This window comes from Vidua chalybeata, chromosome 17 (genome assembly GCF_026979565.1).
Source record: "Vidua chalybeata isolate OUT-0048 chromosome 17, bVidCha1 merged haplotype, whole genome shotgun sequence".
NCBI classification, from domain to species: domain Eukaryota; kingdom Metazoa; phylum Chordata; class Aves; order Passeriformes; family Viduidae; genus Vidua; species Vidua chalybeata.
In genome coordinates this window covers 7,936,412-7,962,424 of record NC_071546.1, presented here as the reverse complement: position 1 = coordinate 7,962,424, position 26,013 = coordinate 7,936,412, and the positions used below count along the sequence as shown (strand labels likewise).

Genomic DNA, 26,013 nt, shown 5'->3' with positions numbered 1-26,013 from the left:
AAGACCAGCCTGGGCAGCAACTTCCCTTTTGAGTGTCTACGTAGCCCCACAGGGCAGTTCCTGGCTCTGGTGAGACTGAGTTCATGCGCCAGACACAGCCCAGGCACCAGCTCCAGGTTGGGAAAGTGGGGGGAAGGTCACTGCACAGCACTGGAACACTCAGCTCACCCATAGCACGGGCTGGACCCAGCACACCAGTCTGGGCATCCCAGCTCCAGCTCAGCTCCCTGCACCTAAAGGTGCAGCAGGGCCAGCCCCTGCTCAGTTCCTGTCCATGGGGTGCACTGCTCCCCTCCCTCACGGTGCCCAGGGGAACCAGCACCATAGCCCTCATCCCAGCCTTGACCTCCTGCCTTCCTCTTCCCTGCCTCCAGCACACACGACAGGGCTGTGCAGGATGAGCCCTCCTCTCCTCCTCCCTGCAGGACACACAGACTCCCAACCCCACCCTCCAGCCCCAGTGCCAAGGTGACCCCCCTGAGCACAGGGACACGCTGATGTGCGGGAGCAGCACAGGACTTTTCACTTTTATTATAAAAATATCTTGCAAGCAAAAAGAAAAAAAAACCAAACAAACAAACAAACAAACAAAAAAGGTCTGTACAAGCAGCCACATTGCTCCCAAAGCACCCTCAAGGACCCCAGATGCCCTCAAGCCCCCCACATTTCCACTGCTGCAGGAGCCAACAGAGGGTGAGACTCCACACAGTGGCTCAGGTAGGGAGCACATGGAAGACATTTGTCCCCATGGGTGGGCTGGGGGGAGCCTGCCTGGCCCCCCAGACAGAGCTGGGGTGGGGGGAGCATATAAGTCTCTTATAAACTCTGTAGGGTTTGGGGGATTCTGTACTGAGGCCTCGGTCTTAATTTTGCACATCTTATTCTAGTGTTAAGTACACAGCAGTACACCCACGTACAACACAAAACATTGGGGGTTTCAGCTCTAAAAATTAACAGTTACATGTCAAACAGTCAAAACATGTTACACGGTACCTGCAGGGAGCTCCCGGGGGGAGCCAGGCTGGGGGGGCCCTCGCACGCTTTGTACAAGCCTGGGGCAGCACTGGTGGGTCCCAGTGCAGGGCAAGGCTGTGCACAGGGAGATGATGAGGATGAGGAGGATGCTCGGTGCTGGGGAGCCAGACCTGGAGCTCCCCTGGACGGCAGGGTGGGGGCCTTGGCTCAACGGCCTTCCAGCCTCTTGGCCTTGTGGCGAGACAGAGGTCCCGCAGAAGGGACACTTGGGAAGAGAGGAGGACACGTCGGTCCTTCCTTTAAAGCCAGAGTTTGGTGTCCAGGCGTGGTGGCAGAGCCCCAGAAGGCAGTGTGGGGGCCCTGCTGGTCCTGGGGAGCCATGGGCCAGGCAGTGGCATCCCCGTGAGAGCTGGTGTGGAGGCACTGTACCTGTCCCCTCGGCCCAGCTGGAGTTTCCCAAGGAGCTGCTGCTCCGCTGACTGAATCTGCTTGCGGGCAAACCCGGCACACCGAGGTTGAGCAACCCTTGATGGGGGTCCAGAAGGGATGGAGCTGGCAGCCCCAAGACCAAACTACCCCCAAAAATCATGTCTCTCTGGATGGGAGAAGACCCCCACAAGCATTGCGGGCTCTATTTCCATCCTAAAACACAGGTACCGCAGCGCATCTTCACATCGCTCCCGGTGCTTCCAAGAGAACAGTCTTAGGGAGGAGCAGAGCTGCTCCCAGCAGGACAGGGGGTCCCAGCAGCCACTGCTCATTTCCTGGTGATCTGGACGCTGGCATACTCAGAGCCGGCCTCCTCGGGGCGCGGGGCCGGCCTCTTGGGCGCCTTGCTGAGGTGCACCATGTCCAGGTCGGCGTAGGTGAGGTTGTCGTCGCCGTTGGGCGCCTGGTTGGTCTGGATGCAGGCGTACTCCGACTGCTGGCTCATCTCCACCATCCGCCGGATGCTCTTCCTCTCCTTGTCGAAGTTCAGGTCGGCATAGGTCAGGTTGTTGGGGTCAGATTCCTGTGTGAGGCACCAAGAGTTCCTCCTCTGGGAACATGCCCCTGTACCCACGGCCCCGTTCTGGAGTCAATCCCACTGCAGCTCGGCCCAGGGCACCTCAACCTTGCTTGTATGGGGGAACAATGCCAGCAGGCACCATCCTGAAGCCTTGCACTACCCCATGCTACAGCTTCACCTCGTGAGCCTCCCTGTCACCCTGCTCTGGCTTCAAAACCACTGCCACAGCTCCAGGGCTATCACTGAAGCCACTCCATCACTCCATCCCAGCAGGTCCAGACTGCCCAGTGATGCCCACACAGGAGCTGGCAGAGCCTGGGTGGGATGAATAGATTGCTGCTGATCACGACTTCGCTCATAGCTGCGTCACCAAATGCAAAATAACTCCACAAATAGCCTGGCTGGCTATCGCACAGCTGGTTCTCCAGGCAGCACCAACCCAGACTTTACTGGGAGGAGAAGGAGGAGGAGGAGGAGGAGGAGGAGGAAGGAGGGTGAAGGCAGAAAAGATTCTGGGAAGTGGCTATCCTCTTCCTGGGGCAGCCTCTCTTCCACCTCCAGCCACAGAGGGGAGACATTGAGATGAACCACCACCCTCCACTCCCCTCGCCAGTGGCTCCGGGCCACTCTCCCTCCCCAGTCCCAGGATGACCCACCTGGGTCGTGGCCTCGCTGCTCTTCTCTGGCTCATGTAACCTGGAAGGAGGGACAAAAGCAGTTAGATGGATGGAGGGTCCTGTCACCCCTTCTCTGGTGATGGATCAACTGAGGAGATCAGATGCAAGCCAAGATCCTTGCAGCTGCACCCAGCAAAACAGGTCCTGAGCATTGGCTTGTGCTGCTCCAGCTGCCTCTCTGCTGGCCAGAGACCAGCTCCCATCAGCCTGCTCAGCCCCACCATAAGCAAAAAATCCCCAGAAGCCCAGGTGGGGAGATGGGCAGAGACTGTGCTCCTGCCTTCCCTTTCACAAGTTTTGGGGATACAGCTCTGTCCCAGTCCTGAGGGACTCTGTGGACTGGAGGTGTCCAGCTCAGAGTCCCCACAGGTTACCCAGTGACTAGAAGAGATCTGCACTCACCTGGCAGATGGCGAGCTTTTACCTGCTGAAAGAGAAGGAAAAAAAACAGGAAAAAAATTAGGGAAAACATAATTGAGGAAACAAGATAAATGCCCCATTTCCCTGGGCACAGAGAACACATGCAGAGACTGCTTCAAGGACAAGGACACATCTTTTCCCAGAGGCAAGTGCCTGCAATTCCCTGGAGTTTCAATCAATTTCATTCAGGACTGTTCCTGGGGGAGCTCAGGAGGTGCAGGGCAGGGTTTAGACCAACCAGAGTTTTCCCTGCAGCCTGCAAACAACCTGGGCAGCTCTATCCATCACCCGCACTGGGCAGGACCTGCAGCTGCTCTGCCAGGAGTTATTGTCCAATGGGGCAATGTGAAACTCAAGGAAAGAGAGGAAAAACGGGGTTGGGAGCAGCTGCCTCCCTGCCATGCACTTGGCTCCCTTACCCTTGATCTGCTTGGTCCGGATCAGGTATAGAATCGCAGCCACCAGCAGGGCCAGCACGGTGCAGACCACACCCACCACAATGTAGATGAGCAGATCATCTGAAACGTCAATGAAAAGGTCACCATGGCCCAAGAACGTGGTACCTCCCAGTCCCTGCAGCCTCACAACTGGGATTGGCTCAGTGATGCATGAAGCACCAAGGAGGACAGCTCAGTGCCTGCCACCGTCACATCCCCCAGCCCCTTGATATGGAGATTTGGTCCTTCAACCAGATTTTAATGGGGCTTTGAGCTTCCTCAGGGGGTGACACCACACAGCTGCCCTGGCAGGCACCCCATCCCAGCAGTTCTGACACACCTTTAGACATCTGGAACCCGTTGCTCAATCCCCCTTGGGCCGGGTTGGAGATCCACAGGAAGGCTGATTTGTTGGCAGGGGCCTGGGCATCGTGCACCACCATGCAGGTGATCGTGGACCCGTTTTTCTCCTCGGTGGCTTGCACCTCTACCTGGCTTCTCAGCTCAAACAAACGCCGGGGGAGCTCCAACGGCCGGGAGACGTTTTCCACCTTTATCTCAATCCCATTCTCCAGCCAGGAAACGGACACATCTGCTGGGTAAAACTCTTTCACAAGGCAGGTGAAGGTCACGGTCTGGTTCACCTCAACGGGGCTCGGCTCAGCGCGCACTTCGATGCTGGGGGGAACTGGGAAGAGAGGCAGAGCTTGGTGTTTGCTGCCCCGGCTCTGCTGCCCACAGGCGCCCTGTCCCTGCCTCAGGGACCCCCGTCCTCCTCCCCGGGACCCCAGCCCCACAGCAGCTCACACAGTGTGAGTCCCCAGCCCTCACCTCGCAGGACTCTGCTGAGCTGGTAGTGGCCACGCAGCGGGGCTGGCAGCGTGGAGTGCCGCACCTCACAGATCAGCTGAGAGAGGATGTCATCCTTCTGCAGGGTCACCGTCACTGTGCTGGACATGTTGTAGGTTTTCATCTTCCATTCAGTGACCCGGGGTGGCTGACCCCCCATGGGGTCCTCGTTCTTGAACCATTTCAGCCCAATCTTTTCAGGAAAGAACCCTCCAGTCGTGCAGGTGAAAGGCACCGACTGCCCTGGCCTCGCTCTCTGCTCAGGCCCAGACACGAGCGGGGGGCTGGGTTTGGCTGTGGGGAGAAGCACGGGGCCATCAGACCAGGCTCTGCCCCCTGCCCAGCCCTGGGCCTGCCTGGAGCAGAGTCTCATACCAGGGCATGGGGATGGCCCATGGGATCCTCTCCTGGACCAGCCTCGAGCCCCTTCCCCATCCCTCTCTACCTGAGCACAGCCCGCTGGGCTGCTTCCCATCAGGAGCTGCTCCAGGAGCCCCACTCACCTTGCACAGACACCTCCGTGCCACGGCCATGCTGAAACACCTCATCATCACCAGTGTTCCCCTTGACAAACTTCACACAGTAGTAGGTGCCCATGTCCTCAGGCTGAACGTTCCTGATGCGGATGGTGAAGTCTGTGTCGGACCTATCTACTGCTCTCGTCACACGGGAGGAGGAATCCTGCTTGCTCTGGTCATAGATGGTCGTGTTCCCACTGCCCCAGCCCTTCAGCCACATCACAGGACCTGGTCCAGCGGTTCCAGATGTGGTGCAGTTCAGGGTGAGCGTCTCCCCGGCTGCCACCGTCACCTTGGCCTGGGGCTGCTGCAGACTGAAGTCCTGACCCGCCTGGGCACCCACACCTAGGGCAAAAAGAGACCATGTCTCACCTGGCACCACACATCCAGACTCCTGACTGTTCTCCCAGCCCTGGGACAGGCTGAGCACCCCAGTGATGGGCTGTGGCCATGGGCACACTGCTCTGCCCTCAGGGCTCTGCAGCAGAGCTGGATGGAGATTTGCTTGGTGACTGTGCTGTGCTCTGTATGGATAAATCATGGAGCACATCCCAGATGCCAATGTCTCCAGCACGCTGGGCTGCCTCCCACAGCCACCTGGCTTTGTCAGCCAGAACAAAGAAGCGCACAAAATGAGGTGCTCCAAAGAGCCATCGCCCATCACCAATGTGACACTGCATTTTCTATCCTCAATCTGTCCCACTTTTGCATGGAATCCCAGCCCCGGTGATCCCAGCAGAGCACAGCCAATCCCCCACCAATGCCAGCCAAGCAGGCACTGTTCCTGCTCAGCAGCAACCACAGGGAGACCTCACCTTTGGAGCATCTCCATACCACTGGTCCCAAATCCAGTCACCTGTGCCACACCTCCCTGCACAGACAGTAACATCCCAGGCAACCCTCACTACACACCCATGGGTTACCCAGGGGTTAATTTTGTCAGTGCTTCCTATGCCATTATAGTTATTGCAACCAAATTCACAAAAGATAACAGTACTGCTCATTGCTTAAAGGAATATTTTTTTAAGCCATATGGGGAGAGAAGTGGGAGACCCACTTAGATCCACCTGCTGGTAACAGGTGGCTGTGGCACCCAGAACCAGTGTCACGGTCACACAGAGATCATTGTGTTTGAGCAGGTAATGCTGAGCAGCACGGGGAGCCTGTGGACCAGCACCCCACATCCCTCACAGCAGAATCATGGAATCACAGAATCTTTTAGGCTGGAAAAGCCCTAAGATTGCTGAGTCCGACCATTAAGCCAGCACTGCCAAGCCCCTGACCAAAGCATGACCCCATGTGCCACATGCACACATCTTTTAAATCCCTCCAGGGATGGTGACCCCACCACTGCCCTGGACAGCTCTCTTACCCTTTCCCAAATATCCAACCTAAACCTCCCCTGTACAACTTGAAGCCATTTCCTCCTGTCCTGTTTCTTGTTATCTGGGAGAGGAGAATGACCTCCACCTGGCTACAGCCTCCTTTCAGGGAAATCCAGGACAGCAACTCTTGTCAAGGCTTCCCTTGGGACCCAGCAGGATAATCTCTGGCTGGATGCTCCCAGGAGGACCTGCTGCAGGACAAGCTGCTCTGACCCCTCTGGCCACAGCTGGCTGTCACAGAGACCAGAGCTGACTTTTGGCAGCTGTTAATCCCTCCTGACTCACAGTGGTATGTGCTGTATCCACAGATGTTCTCACTTTTCCACTGTGTGGAATTACTCAATCTCTGTGGCCAGAATTACCAGGAGCAGTTTGGAGAAACTGCCCCAGTTAAAGGCTTTTTGCCCAGGGCATCAGTCCACAGCATCCCTCAGCCAAAACCTTCAGGCCTTGGTGTTTCCCTTTGAAGCCATGTCAGGGTTAATGTGGCATCAGAACAAGTTTTTCCCACAAAACCAGCACAGAGGACAGAGTTGGTTTGTGTCACATTCAGATGAGTCATTGACTCTGAGCCTTGCTCTGCACCTGAGCAGTGGTGCCCTGGGCACATGTGAAGCAACCCTGTCCTCTCAGGTGACACCCAAATTGTGGGGAGCAGCCCTGGAGCAGAGGTCTCATGCACTCCATGTGCTGAACACAGCACTGACACGGGGCAAACACCACTAGATCTGCTTCTGTGGTATCTTCTGAACTTCTCCTGCTGCCAAGAAATCTCCTTTTTGCAAGAAATGGTTGAGAAATACACAAAGGAAGTTCACAAGCACAGAAGCATCATCGCATCATCTGTCTCTTGCCAATCCACTGCACGTGGATGTGACACAGGCAGGAACCAGGGCTGCCACAGGCAGAGAGACTGGAACCCCCCCGGCCAGCAACCACACAGACCCCCAGCCCTTCCATGTACCCAGGGGGCCACAACACCAAGTACTGGCACCACCAAATTGGGCAAACAAAGCTCATTAGCGGGCAGCACTCAGCACAGCAAGGGACACATCCCATGTGTGGCCACAGGAGCAGGAAGCCGGGGCCACCCCCACCACACACTCTGTGCTCTGTGATGAGTGTGTTACTCACTGCAATCCTCTGTAAAACCAACTTCTATGGAGTGGTTACCCCCTGTCCCCTTGAGGGTCCCCTGCACTGGGTAGAACTGCCTGCACCGCCCCACACAGCCCAACCTGAGCCAGCCGAGCACCTCCTCCTCATCCTCCCTCTCTCCATCTGCCCATCTCCCCATGAGGCACGTGGTGTGCTGAGGGGGAGAGCTGGGGATGTGCCTGCTTTGGGGCCCTAGAGCTGATCCCAACACCAAAGAGTGTCAGGGTGGGCACTGCTCAACCCCAAAGCTCATTTCTTGGTTGCAGTGAAACATCCACAGAAGCACTGGGACATCGAGCTGAGCGTGGCTGGGTGCCCTGCCTGGTGTGCAGCAAGGGCTCCCCACTACCTTGGCACAAGGGTCCTGCCTTCCTGGAACCGCAGGGATTTATCCCTGTGAGCAGCAGGGATCTCTCCCAGGGTCCAGATTTGCAGCCAAATGTGGATGGTCTGTATGCATTCCACAGCACCGAGCTCACATTCCCTCCTCACCGGGGCAGCAGCGTGCCCGCCTCCCCTGCCCAGGGATCAGCAGGCACAGAGCATGCTGTTGTCCAGGGATAGGATGCAAGGTGTTTTCCTGCTTTCCACACTGCTACTGCTCCCAGAGGATTGAGGGGAAAAAAGGGCTTCACACTCCCGGCAGTGCTGCTTGGCCAGAGGCTTCACTGGCAGCTCCAGTCACTGCAGAAAACACCGTGAGGCTCCAGGGAGCTCCTCGGACAGGACTGAAATGAGGCTTTGGGGTATTTTTCCACGTGTTCTCCTCTGCTACTTCAGAGACCCTCACCCAGCTCTGCTCAGATCACCCTGTTCAGGGATTTCTGATCTATGACACACAAGCTCCAGCCACGATCCACCACAGGAACACCCCAACAAGGACCAGCTCGTACCTCCCGGCTGAGAAGCAGGAGGCCCAGCCAGACCTGGCTTCTCCACTTCCTGCCTGCATCCATCACCCCACACCAGGCACAACCTGACCCCTTCCTGCTCAGAATGACCCCAACCCCCTGCAGCAGCTCACAGCAATGCCCCCACTCCCCAAAGGGAAAACACAAAGGGGAAGTTGGCAGAAAACCCCAGAACACACAAGTTAGAAAAAGCAAAGTTTCCACCAAAACTTCTTTCCTCTTTCTCCCTGAACACAGCTTCTCACATGCAGCTGGTGCCTCCCCTTCCCCTTTTAAGGCGCTCACCCAGTGGGAGCAAGAGTCCAGCAGCTCTCGACATGCTTGTGCACCAGGAGTGGGATGCTGGGGGGCTTCAAGCCACAAAAACATGGGACACCACAATTTCTCACTGTTTCCCTGCTTCTCCCCTGCTGCCTGATGACACTTTTTTTCTTAGACTTGGATTTCAAACCACCTGGAATTGGAACACAATCCTCTTGCCCCCAAGATCATGGGGAATTTAGGTGCCCTGACCCTGTAATCTGTTTTATCCTACACTCCAGAATTAGCCAAGGGTTTTAGAGACCTTAAAAGCATCACCTGACAGTTCCCACGTAGGTGGGAGCACCCTCGCAGTGCAGACCCTCGCAGAGCACTTCCAGCCTGGAGCAGAGGCAGGAGCACGATGTAGCAGAGCCTGCCTCCTTCCCGTTATTCAGTTTAATTTGGGAGCAAAATAATCCCAGCTCTCGCTGCAGTGCAAGTTTTCCATGTCGGTGACACATTTTTTTCTATATTCCACCTTTTGAAGTATTTGATATCGAACAGATTGCAAGAGGCTGGGGTTTAATTCAGGAGAGGCTGCTTGGATGCTTCCTGGTAAAAATAGATTTTTTTCCTCTGAAGGAGCTGGGTAAGGAGCTCCGGGATGGCTGTGTGCTCCAGAAATGACGTGCAGCTGGTCACCGGCATCCAAAGCCCTACAGTCACTCACTGAAGGAGCAGGCCAATGGGCAAGGGAACCCCAAAATAATCCTGCTGGAATTTCACCTGCAGCAGGGCTGCCAGGGGCGGAAACTAACAGGTGCTGCCTATAAAAGGCCTGGAATTTGCTGTTTAGGGAAGGCAAGGAGAGCCCTGGGGATAACTGCTGAGCCCTGAGCAGACCCCAGGGCGCTCAGGGAGGGCTGTAGTAAAGGCTGTGTTTTACATCCATGACATCAGAGGAAGCCTTGGCTCACACGCAGCCACCATTTCCAAGCTCCCCTCCTCCAGCATCAGCAGAAATTCATCCCAAGAGCCAGAGCCCCAGCAGGAAACTGAATTCCCCTTTGGAAAAGGCGCTGTGAAGCACAGCTGAAACCCTCTGTGGGGACAGACCAGCATGGAAGGGCTCTGCAGGGCACAGTTTCTCAATGGGGCTTTGCTGTTTGGTTTCCCACATCTCGCTGCGTTTGCCCCACAGGAAGGTCTCCTCCAGGACTTTTCCTTTTCCCCTTCACTTCTGCAGAAGCTGTCGGAACAGCCGGCAGTGGGAGCCTGGGCCAACTCTGCTGGAGTTCAGCTTAGTTTGAGCCACAGCCCAGGAGGGATTCGCCATATGGAAAAAAAAGACGTGCGCATTTGCACCTAAAATCAGGGATGCAAACCACTTCAAAACCCCAGGGTGGTTTTTTCCCATGGCTGGCTCAAAGAAATGGGGTTCTTCCTCCAAGACCACATTTAATTAAGTTCAGGAGGCTTGCTGGAGCTATTCTTTCACGCAGGAAATCGCAGTGGCTCACTGGGAAGCCGCGCTCACCGCCAAAGCCTTCTTGGCTCTCAGCAGCCGGAGTTTTCAGTTTGGGGCCAACACTTCTCAGTTGTGATCAGGCGACTCAAAGCAAGGAGCGTTGTGCTGAAAGCATTTGCTTTCTACCCAAGTTTTCATCCAACTCTTTGCCCAAGCAAAGCTTTGATGGTAACTATTTCAATGGGCTTGGGAGAATGTGGGTTTCCCCCGCGGAACCTGGGCTGGGCTGTTTGTAGTGGGATTTGGCTGGAAGGGATGGGGTTGGAATTGAGCAAAAAGCTCAGCAGCGAGATGCTCCTGAAGATGCATCATTATTGCTGCAGGTTTGCCTCAAAAACCCCGTTCCTCCCTTGGCAGGGAGAGCGATTCCTTCGAAATCACCCAAAACGAAACACCCTCGAAAGGAAACATCCTTGAAAGCAGCAGTCACCACAGGGGTTTGTTCCTGGTGGGATGAGAGACTACGTGCTGCCGGCAAGGGAAACAGCCAAGAGCGGCACACTTTGACTGGTCCTTTGCGGTGTCCCCCAGCTTTTATAAGGGACTGGTGGAGCCATGAGCCCGTGGGAGGTCTGGGGCACCCTGAGCCTGAGGCAACACAGGGCTACATGGCACAGGGTGCCCAGAGGTGTTGCAATTCCACCGCTTCAGTGCCCAACAGTCAAGTAGAGAAAGAGCCAACAGTGGGGTGAAGCAGGAGGGCAGCAAGAAATAAAAGTTCTTGGCAGAGAAGACAGGCAGCCCTCACCAGAGCCTCTCCATGCCTTCTCCACTACCATCTCCAAGTGGGAATTCGGGCTGCTTGCTGAGTTTTGCCTCACCCATAGCTGCCAGGGGGTGCTTGCAAATGGATGGGAACAACATGACTCTTCATGCCCCTGCCGAATTCCCTGCCTCGCTGGGAAAGGGCATGTCTGCCTGCCTTGAAGTTTGGTTTGAGAAGCGCCGGGCAAGGGCCCCGCGGGAGCCCCTCGGCCACCGCCGCTCTCTAGGTCACCGCAGGAAAGGTCAAAGCAACCGTGCGCGGAGAGGCGGCGTCATGTCGGTACCGGAGGTGTGCGGGAGCGCGGAGAGGAGAGGATCGGGGGAAAACGGGGGACAGGGCAGGGAGACAAGGTGGGGGACAGGGCAGAGGAGAGGAGCAGGGCGGGAAAAGGGAGGAAACAGCGCAGAGCAGGGAGAGGAGCTGTGTGGGAGGGAAAGGTGGAAAACAGGACAGGAGGCAGGAGCAGGATAGAAAAAAAGGGGGAAAACCGGGCAAAGCAGAGGAGAGGAGGAGCGTGAGAAAGGGGAAGACAGGGCAGAGCAGGGCAGCAGGGTGGGAGGGAAAGGGGGGAATAGGGCAAGGAAAGGAGCCCGAAGGCAGGCAGAAGCCATGGCTTACCGGGCAGGGCGAGCAGCAGCAGGCAGGGCAATGCCCAGGCGGTGCGGCCGGGATCCCGGGGATGCGGCTCCATCGGTGCGGGGAGCGGAGCCCGCGGCTTCACAGCGCGGCCCCGCGCCCGGCTCGGCGGCTGGGTTTGATAAATAAGACAAATTAAAAAAAACAAACAAACCCAAAAAAAAAAAAAAAACAAAAACAAAAACAAAAAAACACAGCGCAGAACTGCAGCTGGCGAAGGAAATCGCTCTTCTCAGCCCCAAAATGAGGAAGGAGGCCGGGCTCCCCCCTTTCTCCCCCCGCGGCGGGCGGGCAGCGCACACGCACGCACCGACACGGACCCGCGGCCCCGCCGCCGCCCGTGGGCACCGGAGCGGGCTCGGGGCCGCTGACGGGGCCGCCGCGGCGGGGCCCCGGGCGGGCGCGTGCCCCGGTGCCGCGCGGAGCCGCCTCCCCCCCGCCGCCGCGCCGCCTCCGTTGCCGTGGTACCGGGGAGGGACGGAGCTGGCCCCAGCTTCGAGACCCCCTCCGGCTCCCAGCAGCCCCGGTTTAGCGCCGCTTCCCCCCGTGGCGGGGGCGAAGCCAGCCCCGCCCGCCCCGGGGCAGAGTCCTCCGGTCAACCCGGTGTGCGGCTGCCTTAAGGTGGGCTGGGAGGGGACCCCCGGGACCGGCCGCCAGGAGCCCCGGGATGCCCGGTCCCCGTCGGCCGGGGGAGAGGGAGGCGGCTCCATGGCCCCCAGGGATGGGGGTTGGGGATCCCCTCACTCGCCACAGGCTGCCGGTGTAGCCACCGCTTCGGCACGGCCACAATACACAGCCCTGCATCCCTGAGCTGGGATTGGGGTGCAGGAGCACGCAGCCTTCGGGTCCTGAACACCCAGGGGCCACCTGGGGCTGAGCCAGGACAGCCCGTGGCAGAGGCACAAACAGCACGCGGCCTTGGGGGTCCCAAGTGCCCAGGGACCTCCCAAGGGACCACGCAGGGCTGAGCTGTGAACCCGTGGCAGAGGCATGGGTGGTGTTTCGCAGGTCAGCTTGGCTAACGGGGCTCAGGGCCAGAGGGGACACTGGTGCAGCACAGACAGGCTGAGAGTGGATGGGGAGGGAGAGGAAATTCCTGCACAGCACGCTGGGGGATCGGGGACATGCCCGTGATGTCCCCTCAGAGGGAGCCTGCAGCAGGGAGAAGCGAGAGCCTGAGGACAAGGCAGCTCTAATGGTAGGCAGGGCTGAGGAAGAGGGTGTCAGCATCCATGGGATTCATGTCCTTGCACCGCTCTGCTTCTCCCTGACACAAAGTCCTTCCCAGGGAATTCACAAGGACACATTCTCCACTGCCTGTGCCTGTCACAGCTTCTCACACCACCCACGGGGACTTCGGCCAGGCCAGGTACCTGGGATGCCAGGTGCAATGCTGGCAGCCCCTAGCACCACCCCACTGTCCCCTCTGCCCTCCCAGGGATGGGGTAGGCACTGCAGAGCAGGAGCTCCCAGCCCACCTAGCGTCACCTGCAGCATCCCCAGCAGCACAGATCACACCAGTTGCCCTCCCACACTGGGCTGGGTCCCTGAGGACAGCACTGGGTGCCATACCGGAGGACCCGCTGCCAGCTCCCCCCTCCTCCCCTCGCTCCCTCCCCAGGCAGCTGCCAGGGCTGTCGGTTTTATTTAGAGCCTCGCACAAACACAGCCGAGATATCTGAAGTGACTTGGCACCATCAATCTGCGCACGGTGCCCGCCTGCGCATCCCCGGCCCCGCCAGCCTCCCCCTCAGCCCCAGCTACGCCCATGGGGCACATCCTGCCTTAATTTAGCACTGCTGGAACCGGGAACAGCTCCCCAGGCTTCTGCACTCACCTCCCTCTGCAAACCCCTGGCAGCTGGAGGCTGCACCCAAGGGTTGTGGCCAGTACTGCTCCCACTGGAAAGTTTTGTGGCCAGCAGCACTCATCTTGGAAAGCTCAATACAGCCATCATTTCCCTTCACAGAGCTGGCCAGAGTGGCCAACAAGGAGCAGGGGTCCAGAGCAGCCCTTGGATTTGGCCTTTTGCACATAGCAATAATTTCTTTGCACAGGGATGGGACAGGGACACATCACTGCAAGAACCCACAGGCACCTCACAAGAAGATGCAAAGGTGCTGAGCTCTGCTCTCTGGTGACCAGTGATAAGACTCGAGGGAACTGCATGAAGCTCTGTCAGAGAAGTTTGAGGTTGGTATTAGGAAAAGGTTCTTCTAGCAGAGGGTGTTTGGGTACTGGAACAGGCTCCCCCAGGGCACTGGTCACAGCCCCAAGCCTGCCAGAGCTCAAAAAACGTTTGGACGATGCTCTTGGGCACAGGGTGGGATTCTTGGTGTGTGCCAGGACAGGAGTTGGACTCGATGATCCTTGTGGGTCACTTTCAGTTCTGGATATTCGTGGGATTAGGAGTGATTTGTGGAAACCCTGCAGCTACACCCCCGTGGGCAGTGCATCCCACCCAGCCCAAGTCCAGAAGCAGGGACCCTCAGGGCAAGTGGGTGCCCAGCATGAGGGCAAATGCCAGGGACACACTGCAGCCATTCACAACCACCTTTCCTGGTTAATTTTACATGGGAGCACAGATCCTGAAGGCCTGGTTAGTTTTAGCCTGTCTGCTCAGTGTGGAAGGTTCAGACAACCTGTTCTGAGGCGATCACAGAGCAGAGCCAGCCCGCACACAAGCAGCAGCCACCGCAGAGCGCTCGGGAAGGGAAGTTAGAGCTTAAAAAAAGCTCTGCAAGAGAAGGTACGGCGCAGAGCAGATGGTGCGGCGCGAGCTTCCCGGGAAGAGCTGCTATTGCTCCCCATTAGGAAGCATATGGGCAGGCTCAGCTGCCTCCCCTCCTACCCATGGCCCTTCCACTCAGCATCACAGGGGCCTTGCTCCAAGGTTTGGAGGATTCACCCTGACAGGGCAGCCCTCGCCCTGCACTGGGGGAGAGGAGCATTTGACTCCTTGTGCGCCTGAGACAGAGGGACTCCCAAAATTTTGGGAGTGCAACTCTGCCATCATCATCATCCTTCTGTACAGAACACCCACGGTGAGCAGGAGGCTGCAGCACTGCTTGGCAGGGCGGGCAGTGCTGCCAGGCTCTCTGTGCTGCCAGCGGGCACCCAGGCTGCGCTCGCTCTGCAGCGTCTCCGCGCTTCAGCTCAAAACCCCTGCTCTGGCAGGGAGGATTCCGGAGACCCCGGAGGATTCCAGAGCTCGGCTCTCCCTGGCCCCAGGAGCTGGGCAGCAGCCAGCATGGGGATAGGGCAGTATTTCAGGAGAGCTTTTCAAGAATAAGTTGATTTTCACAGCTTTGAGGCACAGTGAGGAACTCACATCACGCTGCTAGCACCTGTTTGAGATAGGTACAGGCTCTGTGCAGCAGGGCTGGGCCAGGCTTAGCCACCCCCAGAGGTCTGGGCAGGCAGGGATCTGCTCTCCTTCCCTATTCCCAGCCAGAACCACAGGCTCAATGTCCTTTTTGCATTCCCTTGTTCCCAGCTGGCAGCTCTGCAGGATCTGCTCACTCCCCAGGAGAAGGTGGGGACCCATCCACACACAGGGACCCTCAGCCAGGGCAAGAGCACCTCATCTCTTGTCAGAGCCTGGCAGCATCCAATAGGAACAATTACAGCCTTGCCAGAGCTATCCCAGTGGAAAGTCCTGCAGCACTGGTTTTGCCCAGACTGTTCTTTCATGCCTTAATCAGCTGCCTGTCTGAGCCTCTCCCAGCCCCGACTGCCCCCGGGAACAGCGGTGGCTCCCTTGCCTGGAGGGGATTCACAGGGGATGGAGGTGGGAGAGGTTCCAGTCCCTGCCCTGCAGGGCCAAACCTGGGCCTGTTAATCAATCACATTTCACTGATGGAGGTGACTGCATTCTTTCTCTGCCTGGGACTTTGTCCCTCATGATCCCCGCTCCAGCAATGGCATAGCACAGAGAGAGAAGTGCCAACAGCCTGAGTGGCCACATCACACCTGGCCACATCAGCTATCCCAAAATGCTCAGTCCACCCTTCAAAGCCCAAACCACCTTTTTTTTTTTTTTACAGGGAAAAAAAAAACCCCACCAATACTTTGGACATCAGCCCGGAAAATACCCCAGATTCAGCATCCAGAAGTGCTGTTTTGGGGCTGTGGGCACAGAGCCATGGCCAAGCACCAGCAAGCAGCCAGCACTTATGGGAGCCCTCCACAATAACGACTAATTATCTTAGAGGTCTTTTCCAACCTCAAAGATTCCTTGATGAACCACAAAACACAGTGCCACAGGGACTCACCACCCTGGGGAAACTCAGAGCCATCCTAGCCCAGTCCCAGCCACCAGCCCAGCCCCCCAAGAGGTGCTGCTTTCACAGCTCACCACAACAAAACACCCTGTGGGACCACATCAGAGCACCAGGCCCACACAAGGTCTGTTCTGACACCCACAAGGCAGTGCAGCCTCCATCCAGACAGAGAGCAGCATGTTCCCCCTATCCATCCTCCAGCTTCAAAAACAAAATCCAAGACCCCTCCAGCCTAAGATCCAAGTGGACACATCCTACAGCCTCCCCCCACCTCTCAGGCATCAGTCAGCACCCAAAGAGGGCTTTCAGCTGGGAGAGAAACACAAATGTCTCTTGAAGCGGGGAGCACCAATTACACTGCTGATATTTAGGGCTTCCAGCACAACAAATGGAGCTGCAGCTTCATTAGGTACCTTGCCAATTTAATCCGAGACATGCAGTACAGGGGAAGCTTAAATTAGTTTATCTCATGTTAACTTATAACAAGCAATATGTTAATGTGGGCATGGTTTTCATGGACTGTGACCCAGGGAAGGGGCACACACAGCCCTCTAAAAGTGGATTTAAAAAGCAGAGGTATGTATCCTACCTGTCTCCTCATGCTCCTGTGATAGCATCCACCACCATAAACACCTGCAGCTGGGGAAGGGGTGCCCCACATCACCCCCTTATATGGGAGAGACCCTGGAGGGGGTGATGAGCTGCAGGGGCCTCGCTGAGGCTGTGATTGCCAGGAGAAGGGTGGGGTAGGCTGTGGAGAATGCTCTGTGAGCAGCCTGTGCATGAGCTTTGCCCCTCACCTCTTGAGGGGGCTCATGGGAACTACCTGGGATTGTTTTAGCCAAGCTTTTATTGGATGATTTAGGAGTTACAGCTGAGTTATTTGAGCTCTCTCAGGTCTTTGTTAGGGCTCTGGAGCCCAGTTGGTGTGGGGGGATGTGTGGGGTGGAGGTAAGGTGCTCCCTGGCATGGGACATTTTCTGAGGAGAAAATGTGCCCTCTGTGCACACTGCCCAGACCTGCTGCCTGTTTTTTCCCCTCCCTTCGGGCTTCAAATCACAGCCCACTTAATTTTAGTGTCCCTCTGCCACTGAATTAATCCCCAGCACTGCCAGGATCAGCTGGTTCCCTCCAAGCCCCTGAAATGACTTTCAGGGAGGGTGAGGGAGGGATACAGCTCTGGCTGCCCACGCTGGGCTTTGCTGGGTTGGAGCAATGCTCCAAGTGCCCTCATGGCACTCACACACTGTCAACCCTGGGCTTCAGTAGTGGCAGCAGAGCCCAGTGCCAGACCCCCCACCACCTTCAGAATGTCCACCAGTGTCTACCAAGCAAGAAGGAAAACGCACAGGCTGCAGCAGGGACTGTATCCACGGGGCAGCTGAGCCGTCCCAGGGCCGGGCTGTGCTCCCAGGCTGCTCCCACCCAGCAGTGGTGCCCTGTGGGATGCTGCAGACCGGGTGAATTGGCCGGGCTTCCTTAATGCAGCCCAGCACGCTCACACTCTGGGGGAATTCCTCACGGCTGTGTCAGAGCAGGAAAGGTGGTTTATATCCTGTGCCTGGCCTGGAAACGGCCCTGGCTGACCTGAAGTGAGGGGTTTTAGGGTAAAACTGCTGACGGGCTGGGAAAACACAGCGGCAGTGTGGGCTGGGAAGGACAGGGCTGGCAGTGCTGGTGCCTGTGCCCGCTGAGGTGCTGCAAGTGCTGACAGGGCTGTGCTGACCTTTCCTGGCAAACAGGATCCTGCCCCTTGCCCCAGAGAAAGGTTTGCTCTCTGCTGTGGGTCTGCAACACGTGCACAGCCCCGGGACTAAGCTGCACAGGAAGTGGTGCAGTGACCATCCCTGGAAGTGTTCAAAAAACATGTGGATGTGGCACCTGGGGGCATGGTTGGCTTGGCAGTGCTGAGGGAATGGTTGGACTCAATGCTCTTAGGGGGCTGTTCCAACCTTAACTGATGACAGGGACAGGAGCACAAGAGAGACCCCGCTCGGGGCAGCTCAGCAGGGACACAGGGTGGCCCCAATCCTGCACCCTTTGTGCCAGCGGTTGCAAAACTGGGAGATGTCTGTGCTGTCTGTATGGGGCACAGCTGAGCTTACTGCAGACCTGATGGGCTCCAGAGCCACAGGGAGCCTTGGTGCCCACCCTGGGACCCTGCTCCAACCACAGGAGCAGCAGTGCTGTGGAGGAGGAAGTGGCAGAGACAGGGGGGAGGGCAGGCAGGGTGCAGGCAGAGAGCTCCAGCCATGCAGGGGCATTTCAGAGCTGGGTGTTAATCATTGATGGGCTCCTGGGAGCTGTTTGAACTAAAGCCTCCCTCCCACTTCTGGAGGGGGAAGTTCTGCACTGTACTGGCTCCTGGGGATGTGGTGGCAGTGCCAGTACCCAGATCCCCCAGCACACAGCCAGCCCCATGGAGCGACGCTGGAGAAGACCTTGATCTCCCCTTGGTGGTACCACCAGGACAGTGGTGGAGCTCGGCCGAGGGAAGAGCGATATCATCTCAGTTTCTAATGCCAGCTGTTGGGGTTTTTCCTGCATCCTCTTCAAGTTCTTTGTTGATTGCAAATCGTTATCATGAAAGCGCATCCGAGGCTGCAGCAGCAGATAACGCTGTGCTGCCGGGCCGGCGGCTGGAGCTCATCGAGGCTGCACTGCCTGAGAGTCCTGCGGCAGTCGCGGATGGAAATAAAACTGCTAACGTGGGGGATTGATCATGTTCAGCCAGCTCAGCCCATTGCTTCCTGCTTGGCAGAGCCCTTGCTGTGAAGTGCTAAAATCCGGGCTCAGAGGTGGGATTTGTGCTGTGGAACCTGGCATGTGGGCATCGCCGGAGGGATGCCCCATGGAGGGCTGAGACATGGCACATGAGGGGTAGGAGACATGCTATGACCCCGTACCACTCTTTACTGCACAGGAAGATGCTGTGTCCAGCAGTGGGGGCTTCATGGGGTCATTTGTTGAAGTACTGGATCTGATGCCTCATGGTGGAAATGGCATGACAACTGGGATGCAGGGGGGCTGCACCCCCTGAAACAGCCAGACAAAGCCCTTGGAAGAGGATGCTGACCAGCCCTCAGGGCCATCCCCAGCCCTGCTGCGAGGCTGTCCCTGTGTCACTGTCCCCATGTTGTGCCCATAGCAGCCCCAAGGCTCAGGAATTACATTCCGGACCTGTTGGCTCTTTATTTTGGCCCTGTTGAGGCTCAGCACTCTCAGCTCTGTGTGGCTGGGGTTATTCTGGCCCTGCTGCTGGAGGCTGGATGAAGAAAAATGCTTCTCAGAGGGGTTTGTGTTGGTCTGTCCTTTTTTTTCTTAAGTTGAAAGGCAACAAAAATCTGGGGGATTATTTCTGGTCAGCAGGATCCACCACGCTCCCGGTGACTGCATCGCTCCAAGGGGCTGGCCCTGATAAGAAGCTGCAAATCCGAGCTGCCAAGTGCTGCCATCCCGCTGGAGCCTTGGAGTGGGATCAGGGATTTAGAGGGTCTGTGTAATGTCTAACAGGTTTAGAAAATATTGCCTGGGATTATCCACTCGCAGCAGTGACCGGAGACCTCTGAGCCGCGGCAGACGCCAGCACCGGCTGATGTTTGCTGAGGGGGGTCCTGCGTGCAGAAATCTGATCTGTGTGTGCCTTTCAGTTCGTGTGCACGTTCCCTCGTGTGCACACGCGTGGATGTGCAGCAGTGGCGGCTCTGGGGTGAGCTGGAGCTGTGAATGGGGCTGGTGGCCCCCTGACACCGCAGCGGCTGAGCCGTGTCCGGCCCGCCGTGGCCGCCAGCCCCGTGCTGGGTCTGGGGTGCCAGAGGGATGCTCCAGCCTTCGCTGTGCTGCAATCCTGTAAGGGCAGCTCCTGACCGCCAGCGTTAATGATATCCACCCAATTAGCCCAGCCTAGCCCCAAGGATTAGCGGATGGAATCATCATCCCAAGGCGTAAGCAGTTAACGCTGCTAATTAGTCATCGCGTGAATCCCAGCCCAACCACAAACCGCAGCGGCCGCGGTAGCCGTGGGCAAGGGGTGATGCCCACCCAGCCGGGCTCCGGGAGACGGGAGCTGTTTACAGAGAATTTGCCGGGCTCGGGGATCCGTTATTTTTACACGTTGCCATAGCTACTGATACCATTATAAAATTAAGCCTGAACCATGTGGAAGAAATGGATCTGTCAGAAGGAATTATTTTCGGGAGCGCGTTGTGGGTCCGAGCACTGCCGAGCCCAGCGGGGTGATGGGGGTCCCCGCTGGAGGCAGCTGCATCCTGCCCACGGGCACGTCGCTGGAACGAGGCGCCGGACAGGCTGCGGAGCTCCGGGATCGCCTGGAGCCACCGGCGCCAGCACAGCCCCTCCGGGCTGGCAGCATCGCTGGGCACGTCCAGGGCGAACAAAAGCCCGCTGAGAGGGAGCTTTCAGGCCGTACTGTGCTCCCTCCCGCAGCGCCTGCTTTCCCCCTTTTCCTGCCTCTCTCAATATTTTTCCCTTTCCCTGCACTTCTCTGCAGAGGAACACTTGTGCCGGGCTCGGGGTAGCCAGCACTGGGGCCACGGCCAAGCACAGCCACACTTTAAGGTCGCCGGGAGGAGCAGGGAGCACCAGGGACCCCACAACGTCCTGCCCTTGGGACAGGGAGCTCCCCAAAGAGTTTCCCTACTCTGAGCTCTTCTCGCTGGACAAAACCACCTGGAGCATCCCCAGGAGCGTGTAGGGCTCACTTTGGGTACAATGTACATGGGGATGTTGGCGGGACCAGGACCACACTAACAGCTGATCCAGCATGAAGAGCCCCGGGAACTCCAGTGCAGGCAGGGCCCCTCTCCCACCCACTGTGGGACCCTCACTCGGGCACTGGCAGGACCCAGCACTGCAGCTTGATCTGCCCTCCCAGAGGATGATTGTCTTTGAGCAATGTCCCGTCCAACACTGAAAGCACAATGTGAGTCTTTCTTAAGCACTGGATGTTCCTGCTTGTCCCATGGCCCTGGAAACCCCTCTAATTACTGCCAGAGCCTTGGCCTCATGGTGTCCCGCAGGGAAGGACCGCACGGGCCAAAGGAGTGATGGGCACAAAGGATGTGCGTGACACTTTTCAATTTCACTGCCTACCCCCTCCCCTTGTGACTGAAGAGATGAGGAATGGTCCTAGGGCAGGCCCCCATCCATTCTACACCCCTTCAGCTCCAGGGATTTAATGAAAATTATTCCAGGTTGGCCAGAGAGGTTCCCAGTAGCAATAACTGCAATAGCACAACCTTCTACTGGACACCAGAGAACCCACAGGGAAAAGCAGCATCCTCCAAAAACCTTCAGCTCTTCTCAACTAAAAGCCCTGGTCTGCAGCCTGGGGGTCCCAGTTTGCTTCATGGGCCTGGCTGGGCAGTGCTTGGAGTCCCTCTCGTCCCTGAACATCCTGAGTGTCCCGGTGCCGTGGGGTGGCTGCCCCATATCCTGGCTGTCACTGGGGCTGTGCCTGGGGGGCTGGAGATATCCCCGCTGTGCTGGCCAGAGCCCTCACTCTGTCAGGAGGGGACAAGGCTGGCAGTGAGGCTGTGGCACAGAAACAGTTCCTATGACAACCCCAAATCCCAGACCTGTTTATCCCCTTTGGTGAAAATTCACAACAACTGTGAAACCAGGGAATAAGATTCAATAGTAAGACCTGAAATAAATCAGAACCAGTGTAAAGCATGTCACCATTTTACTCTGGCTTCGTTCCTTTCCAAGGAAAAGCCTGAGAAACAGGGAGCTGCAAAGGGATGAGCTAACAGATTTGGCATTGGAGGGAGCAGGTTCCAACCATGCAGCATCCCAGGACTTCTCCCTCTTGTTGTCTCTTCTGGCAGGGACCCAGCCCAGGCCAGCCAGCAGGCACAAACAAGACCCATGAGGCATTTTTGGGGGACAATCAAAGTGTCTCTGAGACCCTCTCACTCCCTCTAACCCCCTCAAAGCACCCAGCTGCTCTTCCAGCTTCTCCTGCTGTGTCCTGCTGGCACAACGTCCCTATGGCTTTGCCTGGTCCCCTTGGTGTCATGGGGTCCCTATGGCACACGGGGTCCCCAAACCATCACTGGATGTCTGTGGCATTGTGGGGGCCCTGTGGGGTCCCTCTGGCATCGGATGCTCTTAGACCTGTGGCTATTTGGGTGACGCTGATGTGCAAAGGGACTGACCTGTCTCTCCCTGGTGACTTGTGGGCACCACGGTCTCACAGTAGCTAGGACAGGGATGGGGCAGGGATGGGGACAGAGCAGGGGCACAAGGGTGTCTTGGATAGAGACAGCCACAAACCAGGCCCTTGGCTGGAGCTGCTGGCCTGTCAGACACTGGAGACCAGCTGGAGCGATGACTGCTCCTGGAGACACAATGTCCCCTGGGCACCCAGCCCTGTGACAGACACTGCCACTGCGGAGTGCCTCTGCTTCTCACTGCTGAGCCAGAGCACGTCAGGGCACAAGGCATTTATCCCTGTCTCTCCCTTTTTCTCCTTGCCCAGCCCTGGCACCAGCACAGCTCAGCACTGTCCCATTCCCCGTGAGTGCAGCCAGCACTCTCCTGTCCCCCAGGACACAAAGGAGACACCTGCATCCCCCCATTTCAGCCAGCCCACGCACTGAGACCATGCTCTTCCTCGGCGATAGCTGAATCCCTGCTCCCCTCCCCTGGCTGCCGGGACCAGCCCCTCCCATCAGCTGCTCTCCAGGCTAATTGCTCCCTGGTACTCTGTGCTGGCTGGTGGAGGCTCATGCTCCCCTTGGCTCCTGGCACAGCCCACGCTTCCCACTCTGGCTCCTCGGCACAGCATGGAACAGCACACCATGGCACAGACCATGGCACAGACCATGGCACACACCATGGCACAGACCATGGCACACACCGTGGCTCACACCATGGCACACACCATGGCACACACCATGGCACACACCATGGCACAGACCATGGCACACACCGTGGCTCACACCATGGCACAGACCATGGCACAGACCATGGCACACACCGTGGCTCACACCATGGCACACACCATGGCACACACCATGGCACAGACCATGGCACACACCATGGCACACACCATGGCACACACCATGGCACAGACCATGGCACAGACCATGGCACATACCACGGTTGACACCATGGCTCACACCGTGGCTCACACCATGGCACACACCATGGCTCACACCATGGCACACTCTGTGGCACACACCATGGCACACACCGTGGCTCACACTGTGGCACACACCGTGGCTCACACCATGGCACACACCGTGGCACACACCATGGCACACACCGTGGCTCACACCATGGCACACACCGTGGCTCACACTGTGGCTCACACTGTGGCACACACCGTGGCACACACCGTGGCTCACACTGTGGCACACACCATGGCACACACCATGGCACACACCATGGCACACACCATGGCACACACCATGGCACACACCGTGGCTCACACCATGGCACACACCATGGCACACACCATGGCACACACCGTGGCTCACACCGTGGCACACACCATGGCACACACCGTGGCTCACACCATGGCACACACCGTGGCTCACACCGTGGCACACACTGTGGCACACACCATGGCACACACCATGGCACACACCGTGGCTCACACTGTGGCACACACCATGGCACACACCATGGCACACACCATGGCACACACCATGGCACACACCATGGCACACACCGTGGCTCACACTGTGGCACACACCATGGCACACACCATGGCACACACCGTGGCTCACACTGTGGCACACACCATGGCACACACCATGGCACACACCATGGCACACACTGTGGCTCACACCGTGGCACACACCATGGCACACACCGTGGCTCACACCGTGGCACACACCGTGGCACACACCGTGGCTCACACTGTGGCACACACCGTGGCACACACTGTGGCACACACCATGGCACACACCGTGGCTCACACCATGGCACACACTGTGGCACACACCATGGCACACACCGTGGCTCACACTGTGGCTCACACTGTGGCACACACCATGGCTCACACGACTGCCTGGCAAGCTCTGCCAGCCCTCTCACCTTGGCACCTCCAGGAGATGTTTCCCACCTCCTGTCATCAGGAGTGGGTCAGATCCCAGAGCAGCCCCTGAGCATCCCCTGGCTGCCCAGAAACCCATCACAGTGCAGCCCAGATCAGCCTCCCCAGCCCTTTAGCCCTTTTCCTTGGCCTTGCCATTACATGTGGTCCTGGCACCAGGTTCACACACCATGCTGAGGAATAGCCGAGGGAAACTTGGCATGGCACCGCCCCAGAGTGTCCATGTGCAGGGACACAGCCAAAAACCTTGAAGCCAGAGTGTCCTCTCCCCCTGGAGCACCAACACTCTCCCAGTACCCATCCAGGCACTACCTTTGCTCTGCACTGAAGTCCCCAGCTGTGGCAGCAGAGCCTGGTGGGTGCCAGCCTCAACCCCAGCACTGCCCTATGCCTCACCCAGCAATGGCAGCTCCCAACCTCCCACACACACCCTTCTACCAAGCAGGTGACTTAGTGGGACGTGACAACCAGCAGCACCAGGAAAGCAGCACGGATGAGCAGTGAATCCATGACCCCAGCATTGCCTGGTGCTGCCCCCCAAGCCAGGCTCTGTCCCCCGAGCCAGGCTCTGCTCCCCAGCACGCTCCTACCTTGTGTCCGTGCCCAGGCGCTTGTTTGTGCTTTCACTGCCGGCACACCCCAGGCTGAAGGCTTAAAGGATTTTCCTTTAATAACCACCAAATCCCTCCCCTGGGCAGTAAGCCGCAGACCTGGGCCCTTTCCTAGGTGCAGAGCATTCTGCTGGTGCTCTGCTCATTCCCTGCTTTGCATATGCTCCTATCAAACTGAATTTCCCCAGTGCTTAAAAAGCCGTAAATCCCCTTGAATTTCATTTCCTCCAGTCCTCGAGGTCTATCCCCGGTTTTGGTCCCACCCACGTATTTTACATACTTGTGCTCACAGACTTGATGTGAAGTTTTTGCCAGTTTTGGTGCTGTCCCTGCACGGAGCCTGGGCAACCCAAGCGCTGCTCAGAGCAGCCACTTCCTCAGCTGGGAAATGATCCATGGCCTGGTCGTGGCTCCACTTGGGAAATTATGCTGGGAGAGGCTTCATCCCAACACCCCAACCCTCCCACTGAGGGAGCCAGGCTGAGGCCAGGTGCTGGACCCCTGACCTGGCAAACTCATCACCACCACCATGCCTATGGGGTGCTGAGTGTCCCCAAGCTGTCCCTGAGAGAGGACTGACCCCAAACTGTCCCCACTTCACATCCCCAGAGCAGGTGACTCATATTCAGTCGTGCAAATCAATTTCTGTAGTGGCTTTTCTCCCCACTGTGATAATTTTGTCCCCTCAAGGATTTCCCTGCCAGCCCTGCTCCCCTGGGTCACACTGTCTTATTTCACTTCTCTTTTCTCATTGCAAAGAAAAAAGTAGATAAAGCTGAAAACTGGCGACTGTATCAGCTTTCAAGGTCACAGGCTGCGGTGCTGGCAGCAGGTTCCTCTGCCTGGAAAGCCTGTTTTGGCCTCAGTTCCTCCTGCCAAGGGGGCTGCTGGGGCCACACCTGGTGGGAGCTCAGCTGCCATGGCTGGGGAGATTGTGGCTGGGGGGCTGTACGTGGTGACTGGGCGTTGCTGGGGGCTGCAGCAGTGGCCAGTGTGGAGCGTGACCTGCAGCTTCTTGCCATTGCCACCTTGGCCCTCTGGCTTCCTGCCACTGGCCCACTTCCCTTGGAGGTGGGCACCAAACACGTGGGCACGAAGCAGGGAATGTGCACAGGGCAAATGTGCATTGAGCAGTGGCTGTGCATGGAGCAGACGTGCAGGAGCAGATGTGCACGAAGCAGATGTGCATGGACTGGAGCTGAAGACGTGCATGGATCAGGGGAAGGGACAGAAGGGCCAGCTGGTACCAGCTCCTTGGCCTTAACAGCATCATAAGCCCCTGGAGGAGGGCAGGGAAAGGTGGGCAAGGGCTGGGCCTCAGCCTGGAGCAGCAGCACCAGGGGCCATCCCTGAGAGCCTCCTGCTGCCTTGCCAGGAGATGCAGGTTTTGTGGGACTGGGCAGGCTCCCTGCCTGGGGCAGGTAGGAGTTGGGAGTTGACCAGGGGGCTCAGCAGTAACACGGGGCGGGGGAGGGCTGTGTGGGGCACACATCCCCCCAGGACCCTGCAGGACTGGCACTA

General features: G+C 57.7%; 1 protein-coding gene across 4 annotated transcripts; it reads right to left on the bottom strand.

Moving 5' to 3' along the window:
- Positions 1-500: 500 nt before the first annotated feature.
- LOC128796847 (tyrosine-protein phosphatase non-receptor type substrate 1-like) lies at positions 501-24,490 on the bottom strand. Of its 4 annotated transcripts, none has more exons than XM_053958881.1 (9): positions 24,472-24,490; positions 11,495-11,624; positions 4,871-5,230; positions 4,350-4,661; positions 3,859-4,206; positions 3,501-3,599; positions 3,064-3,088; positions 2,641-2,680; positions 501-1,987 (listed from the first exon to the last, which is right to left on the bottom strand). In XM_053958881.1, the coding sequence occupies exons 2-9, from the start codon at positions 11,565-11,567 to the stop codon at positions 1,733-1,735; spliced, it is 1,512 nt and encodes a 503-aa protein (XP_053814856.1). In that variant the 5' UTR covers positions 11,568-11,624; positions 24,472-24,490; the 3' UTR covers positions 501-1,732. The 4 variants fall into 4 exon arrangements, with proteins under 4 accessions (XP_053814856.1, XP_053814854.1, XP_053814855.1 ...); XM_053958879.1 differs by lacking the exon at positions 24,472-24,490 and adding an exon at positions 11,981-12,059; XM_053958880.1 differs by lacking the exon at positions 24,472-24,490 and adding an exon at positions 11,823-11,843.
- Positions 24,491-26,013: the final 1,523 nt, after the last annotated feature.